This window comes from Clinocottus analis, unplaced genomic scaffold (genome assembly GCF_023055335.1).
Source record: "Clinocottus analis isolate CAN_PGR_092001 unplaced genomic scaffold, fCliAna1.0.p SCAF_2, whole genome shotgun sequence".
Classification (NCBI taxonomy): Eukaryota; Metazoa; Chordata; class Actinopteri; order Perciformes; family Cottidae; genus Clinocottus; species Clinocottus analis.
Window position 1 is genome coordinate 22507668 of NW_027175931.1, and position 12503 is coordinate 22520170.

Genomic DNA, 12503 nt, shown 5'->3' on the forward strand with positions numbered 1-12503 from the left:
CCTGCTGAGGCCACTTGGGAAAACATTAAACGACGACTCTACCAAAGTGAATAAATATAAACAAAAATGCATACTTTTCATAATTTGTTTATATTTATAAGGTTAAAAAATGCACACGGGGGTAAGTAATAGGTTTGTGGAAGCAATATTAAAATATCTACTTAACAGATTATTGCCAAAACAAATACGTTTTGTAATTATTATTTTATTTTAATTACGTTTTTTAAATATCTGCTTTAAATGTTACTTTAAAACAATTGAGACCTACTTAATTTTGAACTACTTCAAATGTGTTGTATTCCTCTTTAACTTTAGTTTGTATGTATACAATGTGACATATGTATACTGTGTATGATTATGCATGATTATCCCAACTCAATGATTTTAAGAATAACTCAAAGCCACACTTTCTTTCATCAGTATAGATAATGGTACTCTTTTTTTTTTTTTTTTACAGTGCTCATGAAAAGTAGATTCATGCAGTTTCCCACAATTGTTATGCTAATGAGGCCCCTCTTCCATTGAGAAATCATTTTGTCAAGATCCACTCTCTCTGGATACAGAGGCTCTGTTTCAACTCTTTTTTCCCATACATCCACTGAATGAATGATTATAAAGCCCTATTAAATACCCGCAGACACTGTAAAGCAGATTAAAAGGGATTTGCTCTGCCAGTCACATGCTCATGCTCCTTAACATCATGCATGTCTCAAATTAAATCTGCCCATATAGAATTATTTATGGGAGTTATTCGTTTTCGTTCGATTACAGAAGTTTAGAAACTCTGAATCTAAGATAAGTAAATATAAATTGTTTTGAAAAATAGGAGCACCCAACATGTTGACTCTTCACTGTAATTATTCTATTAGTATATACTAATATACTTGTCCTGTAGGAACCCATATTTCTCCGATCATTTTCCAATTTCTTTTCATTTTTCTTTGTGTTTATCTTCACAATCTGTGCGATACTTCACGATTGTGCCACAAAGTCTCCACATGTTGATGAATGATACATTCTGTGCACACATGCTGCCAGTCAAGAGATGCCCATTGTTTGGGGGGAAGTGGTCATTTTCACATCATTGTAACGCACTCAGACACATTAAAGAGATGGACTGCAGCGTCCTGGCCGGCCCCGAGGGGACCACCCACTTAGCAGGCTTTGGTCACTTTTGATCAACATCTCTTCGTCCCTCCGAGGCGACTCAGTGGCCCCTCAGTGGCTGCATCCTGCGGGATCTCACCAGCAAGGATGCATTCTCTGTTTGGGCTTCATTTCGCCGAAGGTCCTAAAAACTCTCTCGGTGTAAAACGCGTTGTTCTGGCGTTATTATAGGATATCGTGACGCACGGTGTTGCTGCAGACAGCCGGGCAGAGGTGAGCTTGAGCGCCCCCTACAGTCTACAGTAGATCATAAAACACACACACACACACACTCTCTCTCTCTCTCTCTCTCTCTCTCTCTCTCTCTCTCTCTCTCTCTCTCTCTCTCTCTCTCTCTCTCTCTCTCTCTCTCTCTCTCTCTCTCTCTCAGCTTTGAAGTGTTTTTATAAAAATAAATGTAAGCTCTCTTCTTTTTCTTTTTACAGTTTTACACTCAACATCTCTTTTTCTTTTTTTCATTTATATGCCTCAACTCTGTGCAGCTGTAATGCACTTATGGTTTCACGATGGACAAAAATAAACTAACTAGATCCGGCCACATTTATTTCAGTATATGTCTGTTGTCGAAAAACAGCTGTAACCTACTATGAAGTCAGTTTAGCATGCAACTAATTATTTGTTTTTTTCAGACACTGAGCCAGACCAGACGCTCATCAATCGCATGTTAAACAGACTGGAACAAAACATGGGAATACGCCTCACAGCAGGCCAAAGCACAAGCTTGAACACGTGTCTGTGGAAATGTCTTCCCTCTTTTTCAGCACTCTTGCCCTTTCTTGTTGAGTTTCTGGGTGTTGTGCTGGTTAAGGCTTAAACGCAAATAAGCTCACCATTGTATGAAATAATGACTCTGAACGTGCTCGATTACAGAGAAAACCTGCAGTGGAGTATTCTGAGTACAACGGCTGGTCAGTACTTTGGAGATAGTGTGCAGAGATGCACCATGCACGATTATCATTTTTTGTGTTGCATTCAGATTCTTTTCCCCCACTGATGCAGTGAAGTGAAAATGATGGAATGAACAGGATATTCACTTTAATATGTTTCTTATATAAACACACTATACATTGAGTTTATGGTAATTTGTCTAGGCTGGTTGTTTCCACCAGACATATTATGGATTCAATGAGTCTCAGCATTGACCTCTGCAGATAGAGTGTCTCCCCTGATGCACATTGGCTTAGAAGTGACATCGATGTCCCTCCTCAAATAACCACAGCGGACATTTTTTTTCCTTATTACTAGAGGATCTTTTAAGCACACAACTCCTGAAAGAGCCTCTGCTGCTGCTGCTGCTGCTGTTGCTGCTGCTGCTGCTGGCGCCACCGCCCAACAGAGCAGAGCATATCTTCTCTCTTTGTGTCTCTTCTCAGTTTTTTTCTTGCAAGATGACAACGAGATGATGCGTGACTGTACTAGGCAGCGAGACACCGCAGTCGAAACACTCAAGAATGTATGCATAGAACCAGAAACCTGCAGTTAAACCCAAAGAAATGAGTCTTCAGATGAGCTCGGGCTTCCTCCACCTCTTGGAGCAAGTCCTGGCAGGTTGACTGAAGGGCAAATCCAGACATGCTGGTGAGGGAGGGGCAACTGAACTCACTTCAATAATCCCTGCATTATTTTTTTTTCCTTCTTTTTTTAAAATTTAACTCTGATGCACCTATTTTTTGCAGGGGTGATACCTTTATTTTACACAAGAAAATAGTTGACGACAACTAAGTTGTTGCTCTAATTTAAGGACGATGAAATGAAATAGGAACTAAAGCAAAAGTAAAGCTCGGGGTAGATGCAATTGCAACAGAAGGCAAGAAGGCCTCTGGCAATGGCTCACCTTGTTGAGCCAGTAGGTTGAGTCGACTGCACAAGATGTAATCGTCCTTTCTACAGCCATCAAAGAAGGACAAACACACCTTCATTGTTGCGACACATCTCTCTCTTTATGAACCATTTCCTGTCGCCAGTACATTTATCGTCGTCTCCATGCACCACCGAGGAAACACACTGCACCCAGTCAGTTGATCAGTTTGCCGACAAAAAGCTGTATTGGGTTTACTGCCAGTTTTGATCCCAAAATAGCTTACATCAAATTATAGTTTTACAATATAAAAAGGATACAGAATGAGCTTTTAAAATAAATATGAATCTCGTGCAAATCTACAGTGTATATTTTATAAAAAAAACAAGGGCTTTTTTTCTTTCTTCCTATAAGTGAATAAAAAACTAATTGTCTAAATAATTTATAAAGGCACTTTAAATTTGTTTTCCAAAGGCTCAAATATTTCTTTTACAACAATGTGCTCTTGTCCAAGGAGATAACTCCCACAAAATACAAAACTACTTCAAACTCACCAACTTTAGAATGATGTTTAGTTTTATTGGCTCTACAGTCCACTGCTGCCAATCTCTCAGCTCTTATAGATAGTCGGGGAGGGGGGGGGGGGGGGCGTGTATAGGTAAAGTGTTTGGTATTACAGGTATATTACATGAATTTTACAGGTATAAGGCACTGACGGGAGAGAAGACCACTGTGAACCGCACACGCAGAATGTCAGAATCTCTTCTGGGCCCGAAAGCGGCTGTTTGCTGAGGATGCACGATGCTTGTGATGGCCTGTGACTTTCACTTCCTTCGCCTGAAAACAGTGGAAGAAGGTAAGTAACACAACATGTTTAACAAAGTCCTCTCATGTATTAATAAAGCAATGAATCCCTTTTAAAAATTACTACTCACAGAGTGTGCGTCAATAAGTAGGGGACCACACGAGCTAGTATCACCCCCCACGTGTGCCCGCACACCTACAAAGAGTAACAGGAGTGGTTGCTCTGAATGGACATGGCGACACATTTACCGGCCTAATGCAAACAGTCGCGACAAGGTGCTCACAGTACAGCTGCTGGTTGAGCCGGTCCAGAGAGAGGAGGATCTTCTGCTCTTCCAATGAAATGGCGGTGGGTCCCCGCTGTTGGCCGGGAATCTGTGTTTGGGCTGTTTCCACGGCAGCCATGATGTCCGCTTCCCCCAGCGGGCCTCCAGCACGTCGTCCGGCCAGGTGGAACTGGGCCGCACTCACCAGACCTGAGGGCACACGACAAGGTCACTTCCAAGGCTTTTGTTTGTTGGGGCTTTTTTATGCATGTATGTGTAAAATAAAGATGTGCTGTTGTCTTTCTCAATTCACGGTGTCCTGCAAAAGAATATTCAGAACAGTACTGGCTCAGGTTTTTCATCCTTTTGGTTAAAAATCATAAACACAGAGAGGCAGGAAACACTCTACCTTCATATGGAACGTCCATGTTGTAAGAACTGGAAAACGGTCGGACTGGCTCCGTAGTCTGTTTAGTTGGCTACACAAAACAAATTGAACATGTGTACGTCTCAGATGAATCTCAAATCAATGCCATGTAGTTTATAGTACACTGCAAAAGCAAGATGATCTCGGCGATAGGCATAAAGCAAAGGACAGGAAAAGCAAGTTGCAAAGGCGAAACATTACGCATCAACGCTGATTCCTTTGTAAAACCAGAACAACTCAAGTACATCCGGAAAGTCTTGTCTTGGGAAGCGTAAATCAGTTTTACAAACACAAAGGACGGCATGAAAGGGACTGCAAAAGAAGTGATTGGACAAGTTTAAACACACCCGTTTACTGATCTTTAGCAATTATTCTCGCTCTTCTTCCCCCACGGGACGCCCACATGCACGTACCTGAGAGGCCGCAGGAAGCCTTGTGAGTCCTAAGCCGGGAGGCTGTCTGCTCTGCTCCACGCAGGGCTTCCTCACAACTCGCCCGAGGTCCAGAACCTGTCTGCGAAGCATGTTTTTTGCTGAAAGAAGAAGTATTTGCTGAAATCTCAGAAACAACACAACACCCCCACCTAAACACACAATTACATTAACATAAATGATCTATGTGATGAGCTCAGGCTCTGTGGTCCTCAGATCGTTGGACTGCAATGAAGATGACTAAAAAAATCACAAGAGATGATGATACGCTTGTGAATAAGCGTATCATCAATATGCAAATAAAAAGGGAAAAAAAAGACACTACATCCTAATATTGTATTGTTATTGCTGTCCTGTCTTGTTTCTCGCTCTGTTGGTCCTGCCAAACTTCCAAAAGTGAGGTTGCAAGCTGAAGCCGATATTTCGTAGCTCAACATGAAGTTGTGCAATTTCAAAATGATAGTGTGTTGATGTATGAAGAAGCTCAGATGAAGTATTTTTGAAATGATTACATTAAAAGTGGCTTTAGACCCAATGTTTGATCTCACCAGTAGAACACTCTCTTTCTGATAAGACCATGATTGACAGAGGGGATGACTGGCACCTGTTTGAGCTTTCAGTGTGATTAGGAGGAGATGCTGTGAGTGTTGAGGGACCAAAATATACCTTACCCTCCTTGGTGGTTAAGGCGCTGCGGACACCGTGCCAGAGCTGTGAGATCTCCTCATCCGTGGGAGTGCAATGTAAAGCGAGGCCCTTGTCATTGCACCCCATCCCTCTCCTTCTGCTGCCGCAGCCCGGAGTTTCCTGTTGGCCTGAGCTGGCCGTGCCCTTTGTGTTGCCCTTCGAGGCAGAGTGGGTGCACGAGGGTGGCATTGGTGTGTACATAACAGTGCTATCTGTTCTCACTGCGTCATGTGTGTGAGGTGAGAAGAAGCCGTCTGAGGCATCCTTGTGTGGTGTCTGCTCGCACAGTGCTTGTTTACAGCCAACGCCGGCCAGATCCACGCCGTAAGGAGCCCTGGCGATGCTCGCCGTCCTTTCCCACTCCGCCCTCGGTGGTGGGCGGGGCACCATGGCATTCCCTCGGGTTTTAGCAATCTGACCCACCTCGGTGGCAGATTGAGGTCGGATGACAGTGCCCTTTCTAGTCCGCAAGGAAACAGGACCCCCTCCAGCTCTGGCGGGGCTCTCTCTCCTAGGGACCCTTGGGCAACCAGGCCTGGTGCTGCTCCGCGGCACCTTGACCTCGTCTGCTCGTTCCTGGGGCGAGCTGACTTGAACCCCGACATCTGCCCACGCTTGCTTTGTAAAGTGATAACCCGTGGAGGCCGTCGGGGTCACGTCGGGTCCAGGCCTGGAAGCCCCTGAGACTGTAGCGAGTCTTGGCTGGTGGTCCTTTGAGTTGTTGTTAAGCTTGGTAGACTTGCCTTTCATCTGCTTCCCCGCGTTCCGCTCTGTGTCCTCCTCCACATGCACCTCATCGAACCAACGCAGCTTCTTCTTCACGGCGGCGTGGCCCTCAGCACCTTTACTTCTGGACCTCGTCAATTCAACGCTGTCTCTGATCGCTAAGGCCATTTGTCTGGCAAAAATCAAATGTCCTGGGCCAAACGCACTGGGCATATATTTGGACGTCTTTTTGAGGATTCCTTTTAGGAATCGGACTTCCGGATGACACACCGGATGAGACGCCTGCGCAGAAACAGGCCCGCTCTGAGCTTGCTGCCTCGGACCCTGGAGGCCCTCGGGAGTGTACGACTGAATGTTCGACAAGCATGCGCGCTGCAATGACGCCGTCCTGGGCTCTGAGTTTGAAACCTTATCGAGGTTGTTTATGGAAGCACTCAGCTCTTTCTGTGACGACAGCCTGTTGTTTTCCTTTCCTAATTGCTGAAGCGTTCCCTCTTGTGACGTATTATCTGTCGCGCTGTCGCTCAGGACAATATTGGGCTTTGAGGGAGGCCCAAACAAAAAGTGTCTGCTGTCGCCAGTTGGAGCAGGCAGAAGAATTTCAGTGGCTGACAGATGCTTTAACTGTTTGTCATCGTGGACATCGTTGTGCCTGAGTCCTAACAGAGCCTCCTGTTTAGGACATGAAGAATCAAGTGCTGCGTTGCCAGGGACAACTCTGTTTGTAGCGACGATGTTGTCACTGTTTGGTGAGTTTACCTCAAAGTGCTCTCGGCCTGGACTAACAATTTCACAAAGTGTGAATAAGTTACAGTTGTGCAGAGCGGGCTGGGTCTGCGTTCTCGGTGTGAACCCCCATGAGGCTTTGGGAACGTGCATGTTGTCGGGCCCTTCAGAGTCCGCTCGTTTCTGCTGCTCAGGTTCGTGCAGTTTTCTTGACGGGGATGAGTTATCACCGACGAGCATCACGGCGGAGAGAGAAGTCAGCAAATCATTTGGCTTTTGCAGGTCTGGGCGGGGTTTTTCTGAGTGGAGCAGGAATGATGAACAGGAATACTGCGGATTTGTTATGCTGGTTGTGCTGTGGTCTTCATTCTCTAAACTGTCCTTACTTGAAACACTTTCAGAATTGCTGCAATCAGACAGTTGGCTGTCCTGAAGTATGGAAACAAAGGAGAGGAGGGGATATATGAAAAAAATAATAATATGAGTTACATCTTCCATATGCAGTTAATACAGGAGTGGAAAGGAGAAATGAATGTCTATTCCTGGGTGGGTATTAAATCAGGTGTCTGTCATAGAAGGTGAACTTTATGCGAGAGTCCACACAGCTGAGAGAATCCAGCAGGGGGACTTCACTGTGAAATGTTTGAAGTGACAGAATATTTCTGCCTTTGTGAGCATAACCAAACAGCACACATAAGGAAGTACAAACTGGACATATCTTTGAAGGAGTTTTGGTGGGATTGTCTCCTCTTTGGAGCGGTACTGTCTCAGTATATTCAAACTCATTGGATATTGCAGATAGCACTACTTTTTCTTGTTCAAGCATCTCAATTCAAGTCTCACTTAAAAAAACTACAACTTAAGAATCTCTGATACAAATAATATCAGTTTACACAGATATTCATACACATTTCAACAGAGGATGCCGGTGCAGGAAAAGGATTGTGTAACACTGCTGTCCCCTAGGGGCCTACTGGTGTAAAGTGAGATATAAAAAACACACACCAGACATTTGAATTGCCAAAGATGGAAGCCAAGTGAGTACTTAAATTATTAACTTTATCAATAACAGTCAGACATCTTGATGAATTCTTGTCTGATTATAGCACAGAGACTCTTGTAAGCAGTCTTTTAGCAGTAGGCAGCGGTCACTCCAATGACATAACATATCTTTATATTTAAACTTTACGAAACCAGTTAAAATGAAAAAATCTTTTTTTGTTATGGTGACCTGCCAAGACAGCGGCAAAGTTATGAAATAAAAAACATATATACATTCCAAACCTTAAAAAAAACTGCACACTCAAATGAAGCAACCGGCATATACCTGAGGACTGCGATCGTGTTGCTTCTCCTGTGTCTCTTCAATTTGAGGCCTGCTCTTGAAGCATGACACGCTCTGCTCCTGGAGCCGTTTAGTGTAGGCCTCCACAGCAGAGAGCGCTTGGCGGTGAGAGGATTTAGAAAGTGTGGGCGGCTTAGGAGAGGGAGTGCAGCTTCTTTAGGAGAAAACAGAACAACATGAACACAACGTGGGACTACCCGCCGCCATTAAAGAAATTATTACACACGTAGGACACATGGATCAGACTTTTTAACCTGCTAATGTTAAAGTTGCCAGACAAGAAAGAGGACTGCTGGGGGGATGACCTCGGGGAGCCTTGAATTTGGTTGAGCGCATCTTCAATATTTGGGACGTTTCTTCTAAAAACTAGGAAAGCAGAAAGGAAAGTGGAAACAAAAAGGAAAGCAGACGAACAAAGTGTTACGGCGGTCAGTGTGTTCTGTCGCCGTTCTTGATAGGCACATGTTGGATCGGTCACTAACATGGTCTGCGTCTCTGAGAAGCGGGCAAATGGGCCCTTTGGAAGCGCTCAGTTGCATCCTGTACTCGCTGTCTGCGTTGCTTCAAGATGTTCTCGATCAGCTGTTGCTCGTGCACGTCCTGCTGCTTCTGTCTTTCCTCCAGAGCTCTGAGCCGGGGGAGGGAGGGAGAGAGAGAGAGAGAGAGAGAGAGAGAGAGAGAGAGAGAAAGAGAGAGAGAGAGAGAGAGGGGAGGGAGAAAGAGAGAGGGAGAGTGAGAGAGAGCTGCGCGTGAAGCCCGAGGCCCATTTCAAGTGATTAAGTGGAGACCGGCCACGATTTTGATACAGAAACCTGAGTGCGTTCATCCAGATGTATTTCAACACAGTCATCAATAAATTAAAGCTTCCACTCAAGACTGGGTTAACAATGATAACAATATCAGGTCAATCAAGTTCAGCAGTAATGGGTTCTTTAAATAGCCAGACGTGGTAATCACAAGAGTGTTTTTAAACAGCGTCGTGAAGCGGAATAAAACATTTACAACTTAAATTACACATTCCCTTTCTATTAAAAATAAACAGATTCTTTATTATCTTTTTTTTTGTATTATATATTTTGATCTAAACTATTTAATTTATAAATGCATTAAAGTTTGGGCTCCAACATTTGATATATAGGCATTTAATTTGAGACTGATAAGGTTTATCTTCAATTTAAAGTGATGTTTTTTTGTTTCGGCTTATCTCATACTACTAAAACATAATTGTGCAAAAGCTTTAATGTACTATGGCAGTATTTTGGTGACCAGCATCAATGTGCTGATGGACAAAAATGTTACATATATAGCCTGTAACAGTTTTATCAGTGTATCTTGATAGTTTTTTAGTAAGGTGGGAACAAATATATTCTGTAGGTTTAAAACAAATATGTATATTCAAACACAGGAATAATGATCACATGTCTCTGTAAAACCCAAATCTGTCTCAGATATTACACAGTATCTGTTCTCACCTACAGCTATCCTCGCATAAACCTTCTATTTCTAGCTCACACAAACACTCACCTTTAGCCTCTGCCGATGAACCCACATTTAGAAGTTATTTATACCTGTAAAGGACTTGAGCCCCGCGTGGTGCTGCTCAACTGAGCAGCTTTAGTTGTCAGAGAGGTGACGCGTCAGCCACCGCTCTGGCCCTCAGTTACCCTCTGGGCCAACAGATCTATTTCCAGGTCTAGACAGCAAACCCCCGTCAACAGCACCCACCCCTCAAAGGTGCTCAGGACCAGGGCAGGAGCATAAGCTGCTGTCCAGGAGGTGCATCCAGTACACCAGCAAAGCAGGGAGAAATGGAAGATGCTGCTTCGACTCCGAAAGAAGCGGCACCTTGGGCGGGTTTGGGCTGCAGACTGAGATGACACAAAATTAAAACAGCGCAGAATAATTCATATTAATGAAACAGACCTCCTGCGCCGGTTGGTTTCCAGGGAGAACTTGCGAGCTCGGGATCTGCATAACTTTTGCTCTTCAACCAAAAGTTGCCTCTCTTCTCCGAGGCCTCCGTCGGCTCCCAGCCTGCAGTTTCTGAGCGTGAGCCGCTAAGGAGAGCAGTTTTAAAAGGCTGAGAGTCAAGATGTGTCACCTACATGTGACATTGTGACGTGAACCTTGACTTGAGAGCATGCAACTGATTCTATTTGTGTTCTCATGAATCGTACAGGCTGGTTGACAGCAGTGGAAAGTAACTTTTGAGGTACTTGTACTTTAAATGGATATTTTTATTTTATGCTTCTCGTCCACTACATTTCAAGGGGAATATAGTTTTAATCCAATGCATTTATTTGATTTTTTTAAGTTACTTTCCAGATTCAGATAATGAATACCAATGACTATGACTGTGTGCTCTTATTGTTTTTAACGTATTTGTCTCATAATTTTTATTTGTTTTATTGTATGGTGCTTAGAGTATTTTAAATGTTGTGTAAAGTGACTTTGAGTACTAAGAAAAGCACTATATAAATGAAATGCATTATTGTGAATGTATTATAATGGATGAAGATATAGTATTGATCTAATGGTGACATTCCCAAGCTCATATATATATATATATATATATATATATATATATATATATATATATATATATAAGAAAAATAGCTCCAACATTACTGTAACGTACACATGATGAATGCTTCAACAGTAATAGTCTGTATTATATCTTATTATGAAGCGGAAGTATTTTACTCCTGGTACTATGAGTAGGCTGTACGTCGATGCTAGCTTAAATACATTTGGAAAAGTATTACGTAACACTTTAAAGGCAGAACTTCTAACATTACTTGAAACATAGTCGTACTTCCACACTACGATATTGATACTTGTACTTAGCTTCTCGACACAAACACAGTTACACACTTCTATAACAACTCTCCAGGGACACACAGAGGATACGAGTGGTAGAAGAAGGGGCCCTGGACATCTTGCATCCTCCGAGGCGGCCGGTCCTCGTGGACACCGGGCAGACACACACGTCCAGCTCCCCGCACAGCTGCTGTTAACTTTAGCTAACGGAAGTGGTGAGGCGTTCAAACTCCTTCAACCCTTTGTCGGGACGGAGATAAACATGCAGAGGACATGTTTGAATCCACATCGCAGCGACTTCTCCTGAAGACCGAGAGCCTCATCTGTCGTTTCAGAAAACAAGTGAGAAATAACACACGGCTGAGTTGAGTCTGAGTACGGGCGTCCCTCCTGGATAGCAACCGCAGACGCAGTTCCTTGACAACGGGGACAGGTTATTCCCGCCATGTCCAGCAGAGGGCCCGGGCTCAATGGGGGCCTTGTTGCCTTCAGGTACACCTGGAAAGTGTCGTAAAATATGCACTTCAACAGCAGAACAAATACATTCAAATAATTGGGTTCAGACACATGACAAATGGGTACAGATACAACGAGTGTTGCTATGAGGTTTCCGACAGTGTATGATATCGTTTTAAGATCAGGAAAATGCTGTGTGTGTAAAAGAAGGTTACATTAGAATATGAATGTCTGTGTAAGATGTTTTCAGTTCATCATCTAAATCAGCAAATGAAATGTATCCTATAAAAAAAAAGATACCTCCTGGCCTAATGCATGAAATCGAGTCACATATCTGAAAGATTTACAATTATAACATGTTTCCAGCCATGACCTCGAGATGCGTATTCAAATAAATATATTTGGTGAACTGTGGCCTATCGACACTTTCATTATCACATTATCTGCATATAATCATCATTGTTTCTGCATAGCTTATGCAGACACAATGTGCCCCTCGGGAAATATAAAGGTCTGACCTGTTACATTTGATGGCACCATTAGTTAAGAGGATTTAGGAAAACCTTTCTTGCAGATTGTTTAGGAGACGGGATACTCCATTCAATAATCTGTTTTCAGTGTGGCAAACGCCAAATAGACAACGAATTGCGCTCTTTTCTGCAGTTTGCACACGTTACATATAGTATGTAATTAAACAATCTCTTAATCCTCTGCCTCGAATTATGACGCAAAAGGTTTGAGAATTAAATCCTCTATTAGTTTGACAAAGTGCTTTAATATCTTTTTTTGGGGGGGTGGGGGGAGGGATGGTTAACTGGACACATTAGTGGAAAATTACGGAAATTAAACT

General features: G+C 43.2%; 1 protein-coding gene across 2 annotated transcripts; it reads right to left on the reverse strand.

Moving 5' to 3' along the window:
• Positions 1–3085: 3085 nt before the first annotated feature.
• cep126 (centrosomal protein 126) lies at positions 3086–11652 on the reverse strand. 2 transcript variants are annotated; one of them, XM_068584527.1, is made up of 11 exons: positions 11288–11652; positions 10301–10420; positions 8860–9005; positions 8632–8743; positions 8360–8528; positions 5565–7461; positions 4876–4994; positions 4445–4514; positions 4054–4245; positions 3901–3965; positions 3086–3802 (listed from the first exon to the last, which is right to left on the reverse strand). In XM_068584527.1, the coding sequence occupies exons 1-11, from the start codon at positions 11320–11322 to the stop codon at positions 3719–3721; spliced, it is 3009 nt and encodes a 1002-aa protein (XP_068440628.1). In that variant the 5' UTR covers positions 11323–11652; the 3' UTR covers positions 3086–3718. The 2 variants fall into 2 exon arrangements, with proteins under 2 accessions (XP_068440628.1, XP_068440627.1); XM_068584526.1 differs by having other exon boundaries at positions 8360–8531.
• Positions 11653–12503: the final 851 nt, after the last annotated feature.